At 42.8% G+C, this 25214-nt stretch overlaps 1 protein-coding gene across 1 annotated transcript; it reads right to left on the reverse strand.

Moving 5' to 3' along the window:
- Nucleotides 1-1131: 1131 nt before the first annotated feature.
- Nucleotides 1132-16539, reverse strand: ism2a (isthmin 2a). The gene is made up of 6 exons (XM_079286332.1): nucleotides 16069-16539; nucleotides 11146-11379; nucleotides 9011-9311; nucleotides 5835-5969; nucleotides 4370-4438; nucleotides 1132-2705 (listed from the first exon to the last, which is right to left on the reverse strand). Exons 1-6 carry the CDS (start codon nucleotides 16207-16209, stop codon nucleotides 2188-2190), a joined length of 1398 nt encoding a protein of 465 aa, XP_079142458.1. The 5' UTR covers nucleotides 16210-16539; the 3' UTR covers nucleotides 1132-2187.
- Between the last annotated feature and the right edge of the window lie 8675 nt (nucleotides 16540-25214).

A 25214-nucleotide genomic window follows, 5' to 3' on the forward strand; every position in this document is an offset into this window, starting at 1 on the left:
ACAATGCAGAATAGGCTCAGGCAGGCAGCTGGGTCAGGCAGGCAAGTAGCGCGTCCAATCATTACATTTGAGCCAAATTAAATGATTGGACGGGCTTCATAATAGTCTTGTGACAGCCAGAGATACCGGATTCTCTTCTTTTCTTTTGTCATGGCATTTGATCTGTTAATTGCTGTTGGGATTGTCATGTCTTGTCCTGTACCCTAGTTAAATTTCTTTATTTTTGCAATTTCAGTATTTCCTGTTTTATTTTGTGTTACTTACCTCTCCTCTTATTTCAGATAACTTCACTTCCTGCCTTTGTATGTTTTCCCGCCACTGTGATTGATCCCACCTGTGTCTAATCACCTACACATCCCCCGTGTATTTAAACCCTGTGTTCCCCTGTCTCTGTGCCAGTTTGTCTTAGTCCTCTGTGTCACGTGTTCCAGTGATTCTCCTCGTATTATGTTCCCAGTTTTGCTGATCTCTGCCTGCTTTTGGTCGACTACGTTTTTGCCCGATTTGTTTGCCTGTTCTGAACCTCTGCCTACAAGCAAAGTGTGCTTTATCTTAACCTGTGCTTTTGGTCGTTCATTTGAGTCCTGTTTCTCCCTGTGGTTCACCGGTCGTAACAGGGATGTAAAGAGAATTACAAAAAAGATTTGTGAAATACATTACCTATCCCAGCTTGAAGTAGTGGGAATACATGCACATGAGTTTCAATTTGTTACAGCTAATGTCTGGAATAGTTGTTGCGACTGATGAACTTGCTTCATTTTTTATTGGCTACTAAAAAAGAAATGAGCAATATTTGCTCTTTCTTTTTGTCTACACACACTGTCCCCGGCTCCTCCACTCTGTCGATGTGTCCTTGGGCAAGACACTTAACCCCAAGTTGCTCTAGAAGGCTATGCCTATGGTAAAAGTTAGTTTGTCCTGATTGGCAGGTGGCACCTTGCATGGTCGTCCTGCCATTAGTCTATGTACCCATTCATACCCAGTGTATGAATGGTTGAATGACATGTAGTGTTAAAGCTTTGAATGGTCGGAAGACTAGAAAGGTACTATACAAGTACATTTACCATTGTTGAGTATAGTTATGTAATATGGCTGGATTATTAATAATTTGCATTATTTCAAATGTCCTTTTGAATTTCATTTTATTACTTTGGGAACAGAATCTGGAAGTTCCAGTGTAGACATGACTCTATTTTCTCATGCAGTCATCGGACAACAGGCACAGTTGTGTTAGTGACAAGAGGGTGTAACACATCCCACCCTGCTCCACGCAGGTACCTGAACGGTAGAAGTTGTAGAAACATGGATGTGATCCCTCACTGGCTTCCCTCCCACAGACGGTGTTCAGTGGGGTGAACACCTTTTATGTGTTTGGGCATGTCAAGTGTGGATGGTAAACTTAAAAATTATTTGCAAATGGTATGTGAACAGAATCCAATTTGACTTTTTAGTGTAGTTAAATTCAAATGCCCTCCGCTTGCGCATTAATGCTGAAGGAATGTTAAATATTTTTACCAAAGGAAATGATACCATTTACAACTTGGATGTCAATTCAGATGGGGCTACGTACACCAGAATCGTTCCTGCATTTCATGGAAGATGTGGACTGGAAGAAAACCCCAGACATGCTCGGACAATAATTCTGTCAGATTTTTAGTAAAGATTAAAAAGTAAAGCATTTATAGTCCAAAAGTCCATTTGACTTTATTTGCTGCTTACCAGCTAGACTGACACTAGATCTGATTAAAATAGGTTAGGGGCCAATAAATAAGCGTATCCTCTGTACACACTCTCACAAATACTGTACACACACATGCCACTGCCATAATAACATACAGGAGCAGGGATTGGCTGGCAAAGGTTCTAGTAGAACATCGGCACTGATTTTCATTGTCCTTCCAATGGTTCCAACGACGGTGTTATTTCATTTTTGTTGCTGTGAACAAAGTGAAAGGATACAAAGCGTCACCAGTATTGGTTGTCCATGTCTTTCATTCATATTTTCATATCATTTGAAAGGAAGTCTTTCGGCTGTCAGGAATTCATGCACGGCAACAGGACTAAAGAAACACTGTATCAACATTGCAGTTCAGTTTTTCCTGTGCTTGTGCCAGATGGAGAGAACAAACCAAAGAAATGGGGATTTGTTGTCGTTCCTTCTTGTTGTGACTCCAGAGCCCCACACTGTCAGTACTCCCTGGCCTCTTTAAGTTCCAGCTGAAACATTTCTTCAGGGGGATTATCTGAACAATCCAGCCCATTATTGGGCGGCCGTACTGAATGAAACCGACTCCAGTCCCCCTTACAAAGGATCCAGGGCAGTACATCCACCTTGTAATGCAGCTCTGGTGAGAACTCTGTACTGATCAGATTTGGTGCTCCTGCTCCTTTTCCTCGCGTTATCAGTCTCATCTGATCGTCGTAGCAGCAGTGCTGCGCTGCCAATGTTGTGCTGTCATACGACAGCATTGAGCGGATGCAGAATCTGGCTGAAGGTTTGTAGATATCCAGGCGTTCTTTGGGTCCGCTAGCGTCCATCCAGCGAAAGGTCTTGCGATGTTTTCCGTCCTGGATGTTGACGGAACTGTAAACGGCCTCAGAAGGGTAGGAGCATGGGCAGCTGGGAAGCTCTGTGAGCACTTGGTGCAGGTACTTCTGGAGGAAGTCATTCTTGCAGCTTAGCCACTTCTCACAGCTGTCTACGTCTAGGTTGGGGGGGGATTTGAAAAAGTTTGAATTTTTCACACAAAGTCTAAACATTCTTCAGTTAGTTGTGAATGCAATTAGCTTAATTTATTGGCAAAAATGGAAAATAATATTCTTAACTGTTTTAATCAGTGTATAATGACCTGAGACTAAGAACTGTTATGTTTTCGAAAAAGGCATTTCTATGGACATAGGAAGCGGCTCCTCTTCACAGAGTCGGCCATGTTTCTACAGCAGCCCAGAATGGACAACGGCCTCCAGATCCACTTCAAATTTGGTCAGTACAATCTAAAGACCTTTGTGAATAAAAGTTATCAAAAGCTTTACGTTCGATGGAAAGGCGTAGCAGTGGTCTACACATGATACAAAGCAACATAATGCATGTTGTGGATACAGGAAATGGTGGAATATTTCCAATACACAATTTATCCACGCCGGGAAAAAACATTTAAGTCGGGGCGCCTTGTCCGATGGTCACAGACATTTGCGGCCGCGTCGGCCGGCATCCCACCAGTACCTCCGACACAGCTTCCAGCTTTATTTCAGATATTTCCCTTGGGAGAGGGTCTTGGCTGATAAATCACTTATCCACTCATCTCCTCTTTATTATATCGTATTTATAATTATTATTATGCATTTATTATTATCATATCATTAAGACCACCGGTCAACCTCTAGTTCACACTACACAACTTTCAAAGTCTTCAGATTGCTGTTCTGCTCACACGTTTTTGTGATTGGCACACTACACGATTGGCCGGCGAGAGGGAGTCACACTCATTATTTCATCATTTCACTAAGATGAATCCCTAAATCGGCAAGTGGAAAATCTGGGCTGAAGCTGAGTAATTTGAACTAAGCGTTAGTTACGCAATCACTAAAGATTTGTATTGATAAGGGACCATATTCGTGCAGCCAATTATGCAATGCAAATCGCATCACACAGCATTTCAGTTTAAAATGATACAAAGCTAAAACTAATTCAAATAAATGCAAACTGACGGGAAGGGAATGGCAAAAACAAAGTAAACTAATAACCCATTTCCCGTTCAGGAACTTTTCCAGGGCTTTAGGGATCCTCTCAGGAACTCTAATTTGCTTAATCTTCATGGTTCTCATGATGCAGTGGAAATACAGGAATGTACAAAATAACTTTCAGTTGCTCGTGTAGTTTCTGAGTTTATTCCTGCAGCTTTATAGTTTCTTGGACTATTTGTTCAAAACAAGTTTATTTAAATGTTACAGATAGATGTGTAATGAAATGACTAAGAAAAATAATAAAAAGATGTTTGGCCATGGTGGAATTAAGAGTTTCTTCCTATAGTAAATGTAGGGTTGAGAGGCAACATGTCAGACGCTGGATTGTGTTCTCCTGTCCTGCTGTTTCCTTTATGTTTGCAGAGTGAAACGAACTATAGTGTTCTCTGGCCAAGGCTCCGCAGCAGGAGAGCAATAAAATGGAAAGTAAAAAGCAATTAAAACATTTCTGGGAGGTAGGGCCAGACAGACGCAGAAGAGCAGCTCTCAACATGCTAGGAAGGGAGATTTCTAAATCTCAAAACCAGGCACTCCCAGTGTGATTGATTGTGTGTTACCACTGAATGGAAGATAATGTTTCATGTACAGGCCACTACCCATTGAAAACATGGCGTTTCATACGTACTTGTGTCCAGGGATTCTGTGCTGTTGGTCGTCTGGATGGGTATTAGGTCAGTCACTGGCGTTGCAGTGTCTACAGGACAGAGGGTAAATGACTTGTCTTAAGGTGCTTAAATTATATCCTGAAGAAACAAACTGATGGCATTTTACATACACATTAATGAACAAAACAGGAATAAAAAAGACTTTTAACACTTCAATATCTGTGTTACTACGCAATAGTTAAGTGTCTGTTGTAGGATTGTTACAGGATTTTATCTTCTGTGGAACTGCAAGACCGAGTGCAGACCAAGTATTTGATTATATTTGATCTGGTCTGTTTTAAAAATATTATACAAGTAGCAAAGTCCTTACGGTGTGTTCACGCAACACTTTTCACGTGTTGGGACTTCACCATGCCGTTGAAACAAAGGAATTGGGCCGACCTAGCAGTTCAACAGCCTGATTTGAGTTGAACCACACCAAACCCCACCAGAAGTTAAATCTCATCTCTGTGTGTGTGAGATTTGGGTCCAAACCCAACACTGGGGTCTCATTAGACGGGGGCCATAAGCACCATGGGGGTCCCTGTGATACGGCCATGACGTAACTGAGACTACAAACATCAGCGCTACCTTCAGCTCCACGCCATCCCACGTGATTCGTCTCGTATGTAAGGGGGCACAAACAATGTCGATGTTTTCAAGAAACCCTAGGAATAGTTCTACATTTGCTGGTCGAAAAATAGACTGTTTTGGATCCCAAAGGAGAAGCGGATAACTCCCCCCCCCTACTCCGCCAACTTTAATAATAATAATTGTTAATAATGGTATTGATATTAGTAATTGTATTAATGTAAATAATTTAGTTTTCATTTTATTTCATCCAAAGACGCTCCTGCCGGATCCCAAAACGCAATTACAAATAAAGCCAATGCGAAAACGCAAATAGACGTGTGGACAGCTACAAATGATAACACAGCCGAGCACTGATCGATCAGACTGTAGTTGTTATATGTAGCAGCGTGTGTGTGTGTGTGTACAGTTTAGGCCATTGGTGTACAAATGCGACAACTGCTCAAGAAGAAAGCCTGATTAGAGTAAAGGGGTTAGGGTTAGGGTTAGCGACAACTTTGGTCCAGATGATGCATTGTTTACATCAATGGTTACTAGATAGCAGTCGTCTTCATTGACTGTATGCTCCTCACAAAGTGGCGTCTTGGGCCTGCCACGCTGATCATACCTATAAAGGCAGATGATCATTCCCAAATTAAGAAATTAGAGACCTGCTTGTCTGCTGTGAGATGAGCTTGGTAGCTTTGAAAATGTAGTTTATCCCATCTCCTTATATCTGCAAATATTAGAGAGCTGATTTTCAGGTGATTGATGACTAAGTTTAAAACATTTTTATGCTACTTTTGCTATTAAATACCATCATAAAAAAGTGGCTAATAGCAGCTATACAAGTCAGACAGAGTTTCAACTGCTTACCTGCACAGTTGTCCAGCTCACACGTGCGTGACTCCGTGGCCGTACATGCGTAGCCACAGGAGCGGGTGCGTTTCTGGGTGCCGTGGCCACAGGTGATGCTGCAGGGTTCCCAGTCACTCCACTCCTCCTCGTACTCTGGAAACACAGAGCGAGAAGATGGATGAAGAACACACAGATTAGAGGGGGGGGGGGGGGGGGGCAAAACTATGGAGTAATATATTAAGAGCGGCCTTTGAAGTTAAGTAGTGAATTCCTCGCCCAGCTGGTGTATGTGTGTTATGTAATTAAGTAGCGGCTGAAAAGAGCAGGGTAACGACAGCGTGGGACCTCTGAGACGTGCTCCTCTGTATTTAAACAGGGCTTGCAGGAGGGAAGAGAGCGGGGGAGAACTTCAAAAGACTGAGGGGGACGGTGGAGGGGGGTGAGCAGCCCATATGAATGTCTTCTTGCAGCGTGAGTGATAACGTCTGTATGTTAACAACTCTTCAAAATGGGAGAAAGAGTTCAGAGCCAACATTTTAGGAACGACTGGATCTTAATGCAGAAGCTGAATGCATTGGCCTACTTCCCCTTTCCTTCATTTAGTTCCTTTCTGCAATATGACACTTAAAAGTACATCATCAGATTATATGCCAATAAGAAAATGCAATGTATCAGTGCCCTGTAGGAAGGAGAAAAGAGTCAAAGGAATCCTTCTGAAATCAGTCAGTCATACAAAGCTTTGCTACCTGCTCTAACCTGATCTATGGTCTGCAGAAAACCTTTCAAATCAATTATATTTATAGAGCCCAACATCAGCCTCAAAGATCTGGAACTATTCCTTTCAGACCTGTTCCCACACAGAAGGTGATGATGCACTGTGAACAAATTAAGACTGCATACTTTTTGGGGAAAGTCATAAGCACACCAATGATCATGCAGGAAGTACGGCCAGCTGGCGTTTTTGTATGAGAGGGAAAAGAAAGTGAGAGGGTGAGAACATGACTGTGTGTGTGTGTGTGTGTGTGTGTGTGTGTGTGTGTGTGTGTGTGTGTGTGTGTGTGTGTGTGTGTCATCAGGCTGCAATATGCAAGTCAGACAGTTGTAACCTCAGTCACCTGGAGGTGCACAGTCTGCAGGGCAGTGAAATATCAACAGTGACTTCACTCCCTGTTCAACATCCACTGGCTATAATCCCCCCATCCATATATTAGAGGATCATTCAAGATGTCATGGTATCGACGGGGGTAGGTAAGCTTTCGCTGCAAAGTTTGGTGGTTTGATGCTTGATAGTTCAATGAATAATAATGCATTATGTTTGAGCGTTATACTTTGTTAATCAAATGTGAATCTGCAATGTAACCACTAATATTTATCTTTCAGGTAAATCTATAGCTGTTTGGCCCCCAGGTTGCCTACCTTGCTCTAATGACTCTAACGGTAGAGTATGCCCCTGATGGTTTTTCCCATGAACCAGACTGCATTTCTGTGAATACCACTTGTTTCACCATGACTAAACCACGCATCGCATCTACCTTACACCTGGTGGGTGTATTGCTGGGGCAATGCTCCACCGGTCCTACCAATGCCAAGAATCCTCCCTTCACCCCAAATTTCAACAGTAAAATTGATCCAAAATGTCACAGCCTATAAAAGCAGGAACATCATGTGGGAGGCCATGTTGCCAGATGAGTTGAAGAACTTTTATGCTCGCTTTGATCTCCTCAACAAAGAGTCAGCTGTGAAGTCTGCCCCGCCTCCAGAGGACCGCCCACTGTCAGTATCCGCAGAGGATGTGAGGAAAACCCTGATGAGAGTGAATATGAGTAAAGCTGCTGGGCCTGATAACATCGCTGGTCGTGTACTAAGAACATGTACCAACCAGCTATCAGATATATGATCTAATATTTTCCCCATATCACCGTCACAGGAGAGCGTTCCCACCTGCTTCAAGACAGACACCATCGTCCCTGTACCTAAAAAGTCTGCAGCGTCCAGTTTGAGTGACTATCGCCCTGTGGCACTCACCCCCTTTCTGATGAAGTGCTTTGACAAACTGGTTCTCCAGCATCAGAAACAACATCCCCGCCAGCCTGGACCTTCACCAGTTTGTATACAGAGCCAACAGATCCACAGATGATGCTGTCTCCACTGCTCTCCTCTCACCCATCACTCATCTGGAAAATAACAACACCTACATCAGAATGTTGTTTGGTGATTTCAGCTCGGCCTTCAGCACAATTTCACCCATTAAACTGATTGTAAACTTAGCCCTCTAGACTTGAGTAGCTAATTCTGTCACTGGTGATTAGACCTCCACACATACAGACCCCAGGCAGTTCGGATTAGCAGCCAAACCTCCTCCACGCTAGTGTTGAACACTGGAGTCCCCCAGGGCTGCGTGCTCAGCCCCCTCCTGTTCACACTGTACATCCACGACCGCTACCTCAAACATAAAGAGAACTCTGTTGTGAAGTTAGCAGATGACATTACCGTCATCGGCCGGATTACAAACGACAATGAGACTTCATAGAGAGAGGACATCATCAATCTTCAGAGTGGAGCTCAGAGATCAACCTACTGCTCCACGTCAGTAAAACCAAGGAGCTGATTGTTGATTTTAGAAAAAAGGAGGGGAAGACACACTTCCCTGTCTTCATCGATGGAGATAAGGTGGAGCCAGTCAGCAGCTTTAAGTTCCTGAAATCAGCATCACAAACAACCTGACGTGGTCCTCACACATCTCCATCCTGGTGAAGAAAGCTCATAAACGGCTCTATTTCTTCACGAAACTTAGGAAGGCAAAATTCCCATGCCAGGTTTTTGTCAACTTTTACAGAGCAGCAATAGAAAGTATCCTGACTGCAAAGATTACAAACTGGTCTGGGATGTGTACGGTACAGGACAGGAGCCTCTACAGCGGGTGATTAAAACCAGCCACAACATCGTTGGCCCAATCTACTGAGCATCAGTGATATCGGTGAGAAGAGGAGCCTGAGAAGAGCTGAAGGGATATTAAAAGACAAAACCCACCAGACACAACCTGTTCACCTGCTGCCTGCTGGAAAGAGATGCAGAAGAATCAGCTGCTGAACCACCAGCCTTCAAAACAGCTTCTTTCAATATAATTCACTTTATCCAGCCTCATATTGTGTGAATCAAAGCTGTACGGTTTTCGTGTGAGAGAGCGTCTTTACCATAGTCGTCCTTTGCGTCCCAATCTTTGTTCCATTTACTGCCCCAGTCTGCCCCCACTCCACTGACAGAGGGGTCCTCTGGGTCGTAGTTGTAGTCCTCCGATTGTGCTTCCAAACTGTCTCTTTCCAGCCCGTTCTCCAACTGTTCTGGATATTCCCAGAAGAGTGGCCAGAACAGCTTCTTGTGGCTATTAGCCCATTCTGAGGATGACACGGACCAGTCATTACGCTGACCCTCCTTGACCAGGTCCATCTCCACCTCCGTCTCAGTCTGTGTGTTATCTACCACCTCGATGGTCACCTGAAGGAAACACAAAATACTTAGAACAGTATACAGTTAATACATGCAGCGATTGACAGAGAACTCATTATAACTAGATGAAAGTTGTAATTTATCTATTGCCTCCGCACAGCTCTCAACATTAAGCTTATGGTGCTAACAGTGCTAACAACGTCAACAGTGATGACAGAGCTAACAGTGTTCACCTGAGGGGGAACTGGAGGGTGGGGGCTACACTTCTATGACGAAGCCGTGGGTCGGGGCGGCCTTATCACCTGTACATGCTGTATGAGAGCGGCACAGAGGGGCGTCCGTGAGCTAACCAATGGGGCACGCACACATGCACTAACATGCACTAACATGCACTGAAAGCCATGCAGCCGGCCTGCTATGTCAACAAAGCAAAGAGAAGCTCTGATTACAACACACACGAGAGACTGTTTGTGTATAGATGCATGAAATCATCTTTTACTACTACCTAAAAGCACAGCCCTGATTGTTGCAGCTACGTTAATCTATCACCTCATAGATGTAATTTGAAATGTATATATCACATATTGCTGCAACTAAGGTAGCCAACGGATCTATATATTAATTTAATGTCTAAATTTCTAAATGTATCAATGAAGTGGCATGTAAAAAAACTCTTCTACAAAGATGTATGTTATATTTAACAACCTTACACGTTGGTACAAGCTCTCAGACACGATGAGGGCAGTGACGTCACTGCTTCGGGAGAAGACTGTTTATTTACAGATCGGATTAAAAGTCTTCTCTCCTTTTATGAAAGAGAGTTATTGTGCAGTGGGGGAGGGGACTGAGAGAAATTAAAGATATAGTTGGATGGAAAGATGAACTGATAACATGTTCACTCCTGATTATCTCTGTTTCTCTCTCGCAGTCATACACATGTGCATACACACGTCCAGACAAAACCCAGGTTGCCTACATTTCCAACAGCAGCTGTTTAGAAAGACAAAGCAGCACCCGAGGACAGAGATTCCAAAATGATGCTGAACATCCTTGCCCTTGTGTGCCATACAGAAATCCCCAAAAAACATCCTCATCCTATAAATGTAGTTCATTTGTAGATTTCTCTTGAGTAGTTCTTATCGCATGCATTGTTGTTTCACGTATGATACACTTCAGTGTTGATATATTAGTGTGTTAGTTTTGTGCACTTGTGCACACAACACTTCACAATATAGTGTTTCATTATAATTTGAAATAAACTTGGAATCATGAAGTTCTGCATTAACTGGCTCTTAGTACATGTATTGTACTTGATGTGGGGTAAAACGGGCTGTATTCTGTCTCTGCTAAATTCAGAATGTGATGTGCATCTCACCATGTTGACCAAGCAGTGAATTCCGGAGTCAAATCACCATTTCTGTAAATCAACTCCACACATCTTAACGCTTTTTCCCTTTAAAAAACGACTCCACTAGGATTTGGCTTCACAGTCACGCTTACAAATTACCTTTTGACCTTTTAGATTTGGCTCTCATATGTTTTATATTTTCACTTTTCCCCTAAACCCTGTGTCTGAAGTTCATGGACAAGTTGGAGCGCCCCACTGTTAAAGGTCCTGCATATGGTAACTTGAAACGGATCCTGACTCAAACCAGCTGTATGGGATGTATGGAGCGAGAGGGAGATACACGCTGTTGAGAACACAAACTGGAGAGAAAGTGATGGAAGAGGACTCACCCACCTCCTTTGATCACCGGTTTAATCTGGAACACCTGCACTTGATATGAACCATTCATGCTCTGAGAAAAGCGACCTAAACCTGCATCCAATGGTACACTTCGTCCACAACATGTAGACGTTCTTCCACATGCATATTGCCTACCTGGATGTTGGGGTTCTGTGAGCCCATGTCTGCATTGCCCAGCTCTGGGAAGTTCCTCAGGTCCAGGATGAAGAGCTCCTCCGGTTCAGGTGGAGGGAGGACACCTTGGTGCTGGGACCAGCGGTGTCTGGACCTGGGGAGATACGAGCTGGAGGGCAGAATCTGCAGCAGGTTCTCCTGCTGGAGCTCCTGGAGAGTCCGATGACCGTTGCCATGAATAGGCTCTGCTGTCACCTGAGAGGGGAAAATGACAGTGATCATGCTGTCTACCATATAACACATTCGATGAAATAGAAAGAAAATGAAGAATTTTCAAAAGTTAGTGAAGCTGTCGATCAATGTCTTAATGACCATTTCCTTGTATTGTTTGGTCCACCAGCATGTGCTCTGGTATGTGCTCTTTTTTTTTTACATTCCTTTGATGGCAAACTCTGCCGAGCTGATGTGACACTAGCGTACACCAGGGTAGTTAGAACTCAAGTGGACTCACGCTGACCCTTTTGAACGAGAGTTGTAACACTGCTTGTTTGGAGGGAGAGATTGAGGAGGATAAGAAAGAAATGGTCTTTACCATCAATGTTTGATGAATGGATCTCTGAAAGTTTTCCACCACTGTGTCTGTGACCGCAAAGTAGCGACCGAAAGGTACTCAGCAGAGGGTGTTCTGGTAGTTCCATCAGTTGTTAGCCCAACACATCGTCCAAAACAGTAAAAGTAAGCAAGCTGTTTCCGCCTCTCTGTGTCTCTGGGTGCAGCGTAGCGCCTGGGGGTTGGAGATGCACTCAGCTGTGTTATTACCAGTGGCCCTTATCCGGCCAGGGGCCGGTTTAGAGTAGTGTGTGAGGAGTCAGCAGGCAGCCAGTGGCAGTATAAAACATGCAATTTAAAGTGTGAAACATGGACAGACACATGGGCGCGATCGCATTATTCCACTGGCGGAGATAGTAAGTCATTAAATCAAAAGATAATGAGAAGGCAGCGAAACAATGTTTTATTTATATATATATATATATATATATTTTTTTTTTTTTAAAGGTGAGAACATATTATCCCCCCTCGTAATTAAAAAGAACTTGAAAAGACGATTGACAATGTGTGACTTCTTATATTTATCCATAGATATAGATCAAATGTTTCTCTGGGGGGAGAACCTGGAGGCAACCACTTTTCAAACCAATGTTACACTCTTAACCAGGCTGGACACACATGGGCATGGTGGGTGTCATAATTCCAAGCAACCGACAACTTCGCAGTTGCCATAAGTTGCATTTTTAAGGTCGTAATGTGCCGATAGAAGAGAATAAGAAAAGGACTGCATGAAATATATTAAAGGTTTGAAAATGCATTCAACATGTTTGTTGGGCCTGAGTGAGAAACACTAAATGCAAGCTAGAGCTACAACACTGCATCGGCTGACATAAGAGCATTGCAGATATATCGTATCTGTGTTATGTCGGCCAATAACCACAGTGTCTTCTTTTTTACTTTTTTACTTTTTTACGTTGAGCACATACTGTAGATGCCCTTGCACAGTATGTGCTGTTGCATGCAGAATGTTTTCAATTAGGACGTAATACTTTGACAGAGACTTTGGCCCTCTTGCTCATATATCCGCTGCACAAAACGGATTGTGGGTCAGAATAGCCAGAAAAGCCTGCTGGCTTGTATACAGCAAAATACAACCAGATGTAGTCGAACATCCTGGTACTTTTGACATGCTATGTTTTGGGACATACTACATTTTTGTCTGGCATAATAAATAGTGTGGTCGTATGGGAACACACAGATAGTTCGTCCACCAAAGAGCACTGACAAGTTTCTTTTTTTTTTATTGTTGTTTTTTTTAATAATGTTTGGGCTTCCTGCCCTTAACTGGATAGAACAGCTGAAGAGAGACAGGAAAGAGCAGCAGAGATGATCAGAAATGATCCAGTTGCTAACATCTGGTCAATTTCAGGAAACTCTAAGTTCATTGTTTCTGTATAACATATTAATATGTTAAAGATTGTATATGTGTTGCATATAGAATGTGTGTGTGTGTGTGTGTGTGTGTGTGTGTGTGTGTGTGTGTGTGTGTGTGTGTGTGTGTGTGTGTGTGTGTGTGTGTGTGTGTGTGTGTGTGTGGGCTCTCTTTAGCTGCACACACATTTGTGCAGTGAAAACACCAGCTTATGTTCCGTCACTGGAAACCCCACAGAGGCGAAGAATCCAGCACTTCCACCGGATCATCACGCAAAGCACATATTCTGAAGCATAGATTATGATATACGGTTTCATCTTGACGTCATCTTGGGTGCAGGACATTCGAGAGCTGTCCATCCCACAATAAACAGAAGTTAAACTTGAACTGGCTCAAGAATTTCACGCCCTCCACAAAATGTGGCATCAACTTCAGCAAGCCTTCTTTGGAGGGAGTGGAGACGGATAACTATCCATCCAGAATTATTATTAAAGCAGCAGCAGCACCTTCATGTCCCCTGTGATTGTTTGATGAATGTGCAGCCTGCAAACCACACTCAATAACTAGCTGTTCACATTCATTGTCCCGAGTTTGGTTGAGTCAAGGGGCTATTTGCGTCTAAAATCACAAGTTTATATTGGATGCCCAGACAAAGTCCGGCGTCATGGCTCCCTGTGAGCAACATGAACCCAACTGCTCATTTTAATACAAACACAGAGGCCAGAATGAGTGGAGCTGTGAGACCAGAGAACAGTGGAGCCAGGAAAAGATCTGTGACCCTGGTGGGTGCACGACCTAAAGAGCACACGGTGCTTCAAACTAGTTGTTCAGTAAATACTTTTGTACTATAACACTTGAACACTCTTCAAGTAGTTATTTTGATGACTACTTTTACTTCTACTGAAGTCTTTCTTTTTTTTTTGCAAAGTAACTGTACTTTTACTTGAGTAGAGTTTTTGGCTACTCTACCAGAGAGGTGGGGCTGGAGCTGGCTGCCCTCTGTATCTCAGATCGTACACACACAGACACCTTGCTCTCTCTGTTTCTGTTCGTGTACACAGATAAGCTGCTGAAAAGCTGCTAAAGTATGACAGACAGAAAGATTTTTGAGCGAAATTACTCCGAAAATTGTAGTCAGATTCAGAATTTTGTAATGTAATGTTTTGGATGTAATGAGGTTTAATTAGGTCAGTACTTTGTGTAGATTATTCATTAAAAGGCACCAGTCATCTTCTCTCTGCTATATGTAACCGACCAACAGGGTCGGAGGTGACATCCCTTTCTCAGTTCTTTATTAGCTAACTCGCTTGATTTTAGGATTAAACCGGCTACTCACAAGCGTTCTTTCACCTCTTCACTGTGTGAAGCCATGCTCTCTGCCAAGAGTCCAAACCTAGCCAGTCATGTGTCCATTCATAAGACTTGACTGAGAGTCTCTGTCTGAGCAAAAGGTTACTTCACCTGACTGCATGCAGGCTGCCACTGCAAGAAATGCAAAATGTGTTCAGCTCAGGGCATGTGTTGTAGCAGAGTAACAGCAGTGCACATTAGAGCAAATGGAAGTATGGAGCTTTATCTGCTGTTAAAGCATCTTGACAAGTCAAATGTATAATTAACCTGAGAGCATCTGAGCAGACCTAACTTCCCACTCCCTCACCGACAGAAGACGAGTATGCACAGGAAGTGATGTGACACTATGCCATCTCAATTATGGAAAGGGGGAAAAAGAGATAAAGCATTGCTATTTATTCAATATGATAAATCAGGAGCTGAAGTCAGGCCGGTTGGTGGTCAGCGAAACGCTTCCGGCCTTGAGTTAGCTGGAGCTTTCTAAAGCTAGTAAGCCAAATGTATTTGTTTTTGGATCTAACATCAGGAAGTACTTTTTATGAACATTACTGACGTTCATGTGAGGCAGGTGTACACTAATAAACTTCATGATATTCATCAGTTAAAGCTGTATTGTACATTTTTTGGAAAAATGGGGACAGAACTCCACAAGCTATAAATGACACGGCGTGGTGAGGTTGATACAGTAATCATCAAACATTAAAGCAATCTGTTGTGTGTGTACTCATCCAGACGACACCAGCATCTATTTGGAGTTGTGTTTAGGAGTTCGAGCTGCAGTCAACCAACATAGTAAAGTTCCAAGAAGTTCACTGTGGCTGATAGAATGTTCTACAACCCTAAAGCATCTTGTTTTTGTTTCTAACTTTTAGACATCAGGTGTTTTTATTATTCAATGATTACACTTAAACTACAGCAACAGCTGATGCCTGAACACCATAGGACACTATGGGAGAATGCATCTTTTGGATGTCTTTGGTAATTGAAAACAGAATCTTTTCTTATTTTTTTTCCTTCAAAATAATGGACAAATACTATAGACAACAACAAATGTGGCGGCTGCTGCAGCCTTTCTAAACGTAGTGAAGCTCTGAGGCAAACTTTCAACACATTGTGTCGGCTATCAATGATCTAACTGAAGATAAAATATACAGATGTTACAGCATAATCATTGTCTTTAATTGGGTAAGTAAGTAAAGTAAGTGGAAGTGAGTAAGTCTGACTTGAAAGACTTGAATTCCAATTCCAAGGACCTGTTTACAGGACATATTCTTGTCTGCACTCCTTTATTGTTTTAAAAGATAGTAAGTCTACATATAATTGACAAAAAAAACAAGTACAAGGAAAATAATTTATAATTTATAAGGCTCAATGTTAAATTGAGTGTAGTTCTAATATATTCAACATCAAAGATTGAAAAACTGAAACGCAATGTGTCCATATTAAATCTCGATTTGCAGGAATACTTTCTCATCACTTTAAAGTACAGGCAGACATTAAAATACAGTCCAATATAAATATCCCCACTCGCTTGAGGGAACTTTAAACATGCATTGTATCTCAACGGCCTGCAGCCTTGAGTCCGGGCAGCATGCAGTACAGTAGAATAGTACCTCAGTAACAGACGCGGTGGTATTTCTGTCTCTGGCTGAAGTCCGCTTTAAGTGCGTGGGAAGTCCGCGGACTGACACCGACACCGCGGTGAGGATCAGCAGCCACAGATGGGACGCTTCCCCGCGGCGCATCTTTACCATGACGCCGTGCTGATCGAGGAGCAGAGTCCCTCCGTCTGTATCCACAGATGCAAGAGGAGGGATCGTTCAATAACAGTGAGCACGGAGGAGAAACACTAATGAAAGTGGCACACGTGAACGTTTGTCTGTGCACACTTCCTCAGCGCTGCCGCTCCGCGTCGAGTTGTTCCACTAATTGTAATAATCCCTGATATTCGCTTTCTGACGTTGGTAGCATGTGTTCATTTCATGCACGTGTAGGATACAACGATCCAGTAAGTTGAGCGTTAATGCGCCGAGCTGAGACATGTCTCAGTAGTCTAGCGCAGCTTCCAGAGTAAACCATGTCCTCTCTCTGCTGAGGAGACACGAGTCATTGGTTCCTCCGCTTGCAGTCCAGCTTGTAGTATTGGCTTTAAAGGAGCAACCCACCTCCGCCCCGGATGACGCAACGGAGGGAGGTTATACTACTACTACTACTACTACTCCTACTACTACTACTCCTACTACTACTACTACTACTACTCCTACTACTACTACTACTACTACTACTCCTACTACTACTACTACTACTACTCCTACTACTACTACTACTACTACTACTCCTACTACTACTACTCCTACTACTACTACTACTACTACTACTACTACTACTACTACTACTACAGCATATAGTTTAGTCAGGCACAGGACAGGAGTAACACATCCTAAGAAATGATCCAGCATAAGATCCTTCTGCTGTATCAATGAGTTTGTATTCGTATCAATTAGTAACCTACAATAATTGCACCATATGTTACTGTCTATTGGTAATAATATTGATTATTAGTTGATGACGATAACGATTGGAACATTTCCCTACAAAGATTGTGTTGTGTCTTGGAAAAGTTTGGTTAAAGGAGCAGTGTGTAAGATTAAGTGGCATCTAGTGGTGAGGTTGCAGATTACCACAAAATATACAACTGAATGTCTGAGAACTACAGTGGCCTTCAACACTCTCTTCTTCTTCATGACTAAATGATTGTTTTTTTAAACATAGATATATAAATACAATTTAAAAAATTCAGAACAGGATTATGATTTATTTAGAATTAAGATATAACTAAATATTGTTTTCCTAGAGCAGCAACAGCAATGTTTACAACAGCAAGTCACCATATAAAGTAATTAATATCTTGGTGGAAACAAATGTAAAATGTCAATAAATGAAATATTCCTGAGTGAAGTTTATAAAGAACTAGAAAATGCATTTCCTGCTGAAAATGCATTGGAATGCTGAAAGCTGAAATGAATCTCAAAAACATTGCTGAAAATAGATATCCAATTTAAAAGAAATTGCAAAAAGCTGAATAATTCAAAAAGTTGAAAGATTACAAATATGAAGTTATATCACCCCGCTCCTGAAAGAGCTGAACATTTTGATATTCGAACGGTTTCTGTAGCTTAAAAGAATTCCAGCAGTAGTGATATTTGTTGTTCCTTTGTGTCTTTGATGTTCCTTTGTTGTTCCTTTGTTGTGTCTTTGTTGTGTCGTTGTTGTTCCTTTGTTGTCTTTGTTGTGTCTTTGTTGTTCCTTTGTTGTGTCTTTGTTGTGTCTTTGTTGTTCCTTTGTTGTGTCTTTGTTGTGTCTTTGATGTTCCTTTGTTGTTCCTTTGTTGTGTCTTTGTTGTTCCTTTGTTGTGTCTTTGTTGTGTCTTTGATGTTCCTTTGTTGTGTCTTTGTTGTTCCTTTGTTGTCTTTGTTGTCTTTGTTGTGTCTTTGTTGTTCCTTTGTTGTGTCTTTGTTGTTCCTTTGTTGTTCCTTTGTTGTGTCTTTGATCAAGTTCAAGTTCAAAGTTCAAAGTTCACTTTATTGTCAAAGTTTCCACATGTGTTATGCATACAGAAAATTCGAAATGCCGTTTCTCGCAGTCCCACAGTGTAATATAGACATGAACATATAACATATAATAGAAAAAAATAGAATAAAGTTAAGAACATAAGGGCCTAGATAAAGGATTAACAAGTAGCAGCAGAGAATAAAAAGTGACTGGTGCTGGATGAGGGAAGGGTGTGTGAGGGGGGTATTTGTTCGTAGCAGCAGAGAATAAAAAATTTAAAATAAATAAATAGAAAAAGTGACTGGTGCTGGATGAGGGAAGGGGTGTGAGGGGGAGTAGATGTCCTGGTATGTTCCATTTGAGGCAGTGGGGAAAGGTGGGTGAGGGGGAGGGTAGAGAGGTCAGGGGAGAGATGGCAGGGGGGGAGAGAGGGGGAGCGAGAGGAGAGAGGGAGGGAGAGAGTTCAGCATCCTGACCGCCTGGTGGAAGAAGCTGTTCCTCAGCCGGGTAGAGCTCGAACGGAGACTACGGAACCTTCTCCCTGAAGGCAGGAGGCTGAAGAGGCAGTTGGAGGGGTGGGTGGGGTCACCCGCAATGCCGAGTGCTTTGCGGGTGAGGCGGGTGTTGTAAATGTCCTGTAGTGTAGGGAGTGAGACTCCGATGATCCTCTGGGCAGAGTTCACAATGCGCTGCAGGCTCTTGCGGTTGGAGGCGGTGCAGCTTCCGAACCACAGCGTGATGCAGCTGCTGAGGATGCTCTCAGTGGCGCCTCGGTAGAATGAGAGCATGATGGGGGGGGGGGCTCCTGCTCGTTTGAGCTTCCTGATGAAGTACAGGCGTAGCTGGGCCTTCTTTGCCAGTGCAGTGGTGTTGCTGTTCCAGGTGAGGTCATCTGTGATTGTCACACCCAGGAATTTGGTGCTGCTCACCTGCTCCACAGCAGCACCATTGATGGTCAGAGGGAGGGGGGGTTGGGAGTGGGTTCTCCTGAAGTCAACAACAATCTCCTTTGTTTTCCCCACATTGAGGAAGAGATTGTTATTTTGGCACCAACGGACCAGCTGGTTCACTTCCTTCCTGTAGTTAGTCTCATCGTTGTGGCTGATGAGACCTACCACGGTAGTGTCGTCAGCGAACTTCACGATGTGGTTGGAGCTGTAGTTGGGTTTACAGTCATGGGTCAGCAGGGTGAAGAGAAGGGGGCTGAGCACACAACCTTGGGGGGCCCCCGTACTCAGTGTTAGTGTGTTCGAAGTGTCGTTGTTGACCCGAACAGCTTGTGGTCTCTCTGTGAGGAAGTCCAACAACCAGTTGCAGAGAGAGGGGCTGAGGCCCAGGTCTGTAAGTTTACACACAAGCTGCTGGGGGATGATTGTATTGAATGCTGAGCTGAAATCTATGAACAGCATTCTGACGTAGGAGTTCTTAGTGTCCAGGTGTGTGAGGGCTGGGTGTAGAGCGGAGGAGATTGCATCCTCTGTGGACCGTTTAGTTCGGTAAGCAAACTGAAACGGGTCCAGGGAGGGAGGAAGGGTGGATTTGATCTGCTTCATGACCAGCCTTTCGAAACACTTCATGATGGTAGAAGTCAATGCGACGGGGCGGTAGTCGTTGAAGCAGGCTGGAGATGACTTCTTCGGCACAGGAATGATGGTGGTTTCCTTGAAGCACGTGGGAACAACAGCCTGGCTCAGGGAGGTGTTAAAGATGTCGGTGAGGACATCCGTGAGCTCCTCTGCGCAGTCCCTCAGCACACGACCAGGAATGTTGTCAGGTCCCGCAGCCTTGCGGGTATTAATCCTCAGCAGTGTGCTCCTCACACTGGCTGGGGACAGGCACAGAGCCTGGTCGTCGGTGGGGGGGGTGGTTTTCTGCGCAGGTGTGTTGTTCTGTGCTTCGAAGCGTGCAAAGAAGCCATTGAGGTTGTTAAGCAGGGAGGTGTGACTGTCACAGGTCTGTGGCGGTAGTTTGTAGTCCGTTATGGTCCTAATGCCCTGCCACAGGCTCCGTGAGTCCCTGCTGTCTTTGAAATGTCCTGTGATTTTCCTGGTGTACAGTCGTTTAGCTTTCCTGATGCCACGGCACAGGTCAGCCCTGGCTGCTCCCAGCCCAGCTGGGTCTCCAGCTCTGAAGGCGGTGTCGCGAGCCTTGAGCAGTGTGCGGACCTCCCCTGTCAGCCATGGCTTCTGGTTGGCTCGGATGGTGATGGCTCTGGTGGTAGTTACATCATCAATGCACTTGGTGATGTAACCTGTGACTGTCTCTGTGTATTCTTGAATGTTAATGTGATGGTTGTAGGTGGCTGCCTGCTTGAACATGTCCCAGTCTGTAGTACCAAAGCAGTCCTGAAGTGCAGCAGTACTGTCCTCTGGCCACACCCGTACCTGTTTTGAAACCGGTTTGGTAACCTTTACCCTTGCTCTGTAGGCCGGTTCCAGCAATTGATGTTGGTCTAGACGTTGATGTTGATGTTCCTTTGTTGTGTCTTTGTTGTTCCTTTGTTGTCTTTGTTGTGTCTTTGTTGTTCCTTTGTTGTTCGTTTGTTGTGTCTTTGTTGTGTCTTTGTTGTAACCTTTGTTGTGTATTTGTTGTGTCTTTCATGTTCCTTTATTGTGTCTTTGTTGTGTCTTTGTGTCTTTGATGTTCCTTTGTTGTGTCTTTGTTGTGTCTTTGTTGTTCCTTTGTTGTCTTTGTTGTGTCTTTGTTGTTCCTATGTTGTGTCTTTGTTGTGTCGTTGTTATTCCTTTGTGTCTTTGTGTCATTGTACGCTACTTGAAGTCTCTGTAAACTCTTTTTTTTGTAGTTTGACCACAAGTGTGCAGTGTAGAGTGGAGTACAATATGCTCTGAACAGAGACATCTTCACTCCATCTGTACACAGACCAAACTTGCGTGAGAGACTGTTTGCTTGTGCATACATCATATGACATTGCCTGGAAATGTCGTTATCGTCAGTCATGTGTTCTGTTAAAAAATGACCAAGATATTTTACTTCACTACAGACACCAAGATTATTGTCAGACAATTTGAAGTCAGGGAAGTTTAGACATTTGTCCTCTTTAGTTCTACAGATCAGGATAGCACTCTTACTGGCATTGTATTTGATGTCATGTTCCACACCATACACAGTACATATAGTGAGGAGCTGCTGAAGACCAGCGCTAGAAGGACTAAAGATCACCAGATCATCTGCATACATGATGTGATTAACCAGAGTATTTCCAATCATGCACCCAGTAGTACAGGCTTTCAGTTGCTTGGACAGATCATCAATATACAGATTAAACAGAATTGGGGACAAAATTCCCCCTTGTCTGACACCATTGCTAACCCCAAATGGGGCTGACACACTTTTACCCCATTTTACTTGCATAGTCTGGTGCGCATACCAGTAAGCCAGAATTCTCACTATGTATGTGGGGACACCTCTTTGGCTCAGTTTAAAAAATAATTTAGGATGATTAACACGATCAAAAGCTTTGGAGGCATCAATAAAACACATAAGAACTGATGAGTTTTGACCTCTGTATTTGTTTACAATTTCCTTTAAGGCATATATACACAAGTCAGTGCTATGTTTGGCTTTGAAGCTGAACTGGTTATCTGTGGAAGTGATGAAGTCCTGTATTCTGTACAGCAGAATTCTTTCCATGACTTTTGACAGGACGCTGGCCAAAGCAATGGGCCTGTAATTCTCTAGGCTACATACTTTACCAGCTTTGTTTTTGATGACTGGCACTAAGAGAACAGACAGCATTGAGTCTGGTAACAAGCCGTGAATCATGAAGCCAGTAAAACAAATAGCGAGGAGAGGAGCTAACCTCGGACTAGCATATTGAAGGTGTTCAGCAGTAATATGGTCTCAGCCACTTGCTTTGCCTTCAGACAGTTTATAGCTTGGTGCACCTCATATGATGTAATTGCCATTGACTCATTACTCTCAGAACTGTCCACGCTGTACAAATCACTTTTGATGCAGTTAAATAAGGTGCTATAATGCTGTCGCCATAACTCAGCAATGGTGTCTGTTCCTGAAATTCCATCTATAGTGCATGGTAATTATTATTATTATCCCTGCTTCATAAGGTGTCTCTTCGGCCCAGCTGTCTTAAACCCTCCCTCTAGCCTTTAGGCCACGCCTCCTCATTTATATACAGCTTAAAATGACAAATGACAAATAGGGAATAAATCTCAACGAGGTCTGTAAACTACAAGTAGCCTACAGATCGGATCTAACAGGAAGTAACTGTTTCTGTGACTTCCTGTTTATTCTTTGAAGGCGGCTGAAAACTGTCTGACTTGACAGCTGTGTTTTGTCCCCGCCCCCTGCTGCTACCGCCTGCTCTCCTCTACTTTCCAGGCGAGAAGCAGTTCATGTGGAACGAACCTATTTCCTTGTGTAAAGTCTGTTTTTCTGCATGTTCAGGAGCAGATGTGTATATTGCCTTACGCAGGCTTGTGTTTTCCTTTGGTAAATAATGTTTAATCCTTGCTGTCTCTGTTCAGTCACTCCACTCCATGCACCTGTTTACTTTGGCCACCCGGTGTCGCTGTTTCTCCTCTTGTTTATCACTTTTCATGGTTTTGAAAATAATTCTTGTTGTAATTTATGTTTATTGTTTTCCTGTCAATTACTCTTGACGAGTAATATTACACAGTAATGTGATATATTAAGCTTACTACAGACTGTATTCATTGCAATTTATGCAAAAAAAAAAGTCTTCACTGCACAATGTTGTTTTGCATTGATGAGTTGCACTTATATATTCTCTTTATGATAAACAGTCAAACCAGCAGTGTTATCTGTGCGTGTACTAGTGGAGCCATAACTATAAGCACATTTACACTGTAAAAGATATAAACCAACTAAAACCTCAAATCAATTTTTGCTTAATATTTGATCTGGCTGCCTGCACCTCATGTGCAGAGGAGAGGGCTGAACCACCGAAACTCGTGGTCAGCTGTGGAGCAGCTGATGTCATTGTCATCAGCTGTAAGATAACGTTAAAGAACTGCAGAACAGAGCAACAATCTCCTCATACTGTGCATCAGTGGCGGGCCGTCAGGGCCTGCAAGGCCTTCTCTGCTGGCCTAGACAGAATCACAAAATTATAGCTATTTTACAATTTAATAATTTTTCATAAATACACTACATGTATTATAAATATTTTTCCCATTATCTTACTTTCTCATTGCACAGCTACTGTCTTCCTCAGTTGCTCTGCTTCCAGTGCAGCTTGTTTTAAGCAGAGCTTTTATCCAATCAGATCTCACCTCTGTGTCTCTAGGTAAGAACAGAGGCCCGAGGCCTGCAGACTCACAAGTGAATCCCTTTGCACTTTAAGTGAATGGGGACGATATTGTTGATTGCCATAGTGTTAAACCAATCAGATCTTTAGTTTGACATGTTGGGCGTGTACTTTGGAGACATATTTAGCCGGTAGCAGTGTTGCCAACTTGGTGACTTTCTCGCTAAATCTGGCGTGTATGATAACATCAAGGTGTATGATCATCTGACTTGAGTAGTTATGGCAACAGCTACAAACAGTGTAAAAAATACTAAATCTGTTTTATCAAGCATGGAGGAAGAAATGAATTACACAGAACATTTAACTAGGAGTTTAACTGTGTAAACCAAAAGCTTGTAAACTCAGTATTTAGTGCAAATAGCAACCGAGTGAGACTCAGTGAGACTCAGTGAGACTGTGACCGGAGAGACCGACAGCTGCTGACAGAATTATAATATGTATGTTACAAAGTTATTACACTGGGACTGCTACTATGGAGCTGCAGTGAGTCACTAATATTACAGTGTATCTGTGAATCATAACGGTAATAATAACTTTACACTTATAAGTATTATTTGGCCTGAGCCAACATAAATCTATACAAGTATTCAGGTTGCAAAGTCTTTCAATCGGCTCTCCGTAGAAGCACCGAAGAGATGTCACAGACTTTATTAATAAATGATCCTCTGATCAACAGCTTTCTCCTCTCAGCTCACCCACAGCTCTCTCTCTCTCTCTCTCCCTGCTCGCCCACTCACTCGCTACGGTAATTGTTTTATAGCCAAGAAACATTTGCAGAGAAGGAATTTGTCTCGGTGAATTGCTGCTTTCACCACTTTACTGCTTAAAGGTGCATTGTCAGCTGTTAAGCTCCCAAAAGACTTTTCAGGCTGAGAAGAGGTCAAAAGTGGATTTTATGAAAGAAAACATAGTTTACAAGATTTTCCTCGAACTGCATCCAAACAGCATATTTTCCACTTTCATGAACTTTTCATGAACAACTGTAGTTTCAATGACTTTACTGCCTAAAGGACCATTTGTCCTTGGGCAAGACGCTTAACGGCAAATTGCTCCCATAGTGTGTGAACGTGTGTGAGTCCTGATGGGCAGGTACATGATAGCCCCTGCTATCAGTGTATGAATGCGTGTGAATGGGTGAATGATGACATGTAGTGTGAAAGCACTTTACCCTCTTACCATTTTAAACCATGGACATTTTAAACTACCCAGTAAGTCATCGGAGTGACCCATACATGAATTAATAAGAAATAAAAGACAAGCAAAGTGAACGGGTATATGTTTAGGACAGAAGTTACAGCACAACTCCTTTTGTAACTTCCCTTGAAAGATTACCTTCAATTAAAAATCCATATTATTAAAGAATATGTTGAAGCCAGAAACAGGTCAGAGTCATTTCTGGGCTGTATTCACAAAATGTTTTCAAGCATTTTTGTACATAGCATGTCCAAATATATAAAGTAGGCTTACATCAAATGGTGAAGTGCATCACAACAGAATTACCTTTATCAGATATGTATTTCATGAAATAATAACAACCGTATCCAAATATATAATTTTCGAAAACCACACTCTCCCATTTCATTCACTCATTTCTACTCCACTACTATGACTAAATTAACATATTTGGTGTCATAACTTGGTTTCTAAGCTATCTTAGCTATATTGTACACTTGGAAGATGAACTCAGATTTACTTTACGCTACGTGACGACAAGACTATCTCACACGGTGGCACTGCTCTAACAATGTGGCGAAACGTCTCTATCCTTGCCGAGAGGGGCTAGCATGAGCTAACTTGCTGACATTTACACACATCTTTACATTTAAACAACAGATTTAGCATGACACAACCCATGAAAACATACATATTTGATTGGCTTCTTAATAAACAAATATTACG

The sequence above is a fragment of the Melanostigma gelatinosum genome, assembly GCF_949748355.1.
Source record: "Melanostigma gelatinosum genome assembly, chromosome: 16".
Lineage (NCBI taxonomy): Eukaryota > Metazoa > Chordata > Actinopteri > Perciformes > Zoarcidae > Melanostigma > Melanostigma gelatinosum.

Coding starts and splice junctions, on each gene's coding strand:
- ism2a (XM_079286332.1), bottom strand. CDS start 16,209: ATGGTAAAGATGCGCCGCGGGGAAGCGTCCCATCTGTGGCTGCTGATC. Junction 11,380..16,068: donor CCACCGCGTCTGTTACTGAG/GTACTATTCTAC, acceptor TTCCCCTCTCAG/GTGACAGCAGAGCCTATTCA. Junction 4,439..5,834: donor TGAGCTGGACAACTGTGCAG/GTAAGCAGTTGA, acceptor TCTGTCCTGTAG/ACACTGCAACGCCAGTGACT.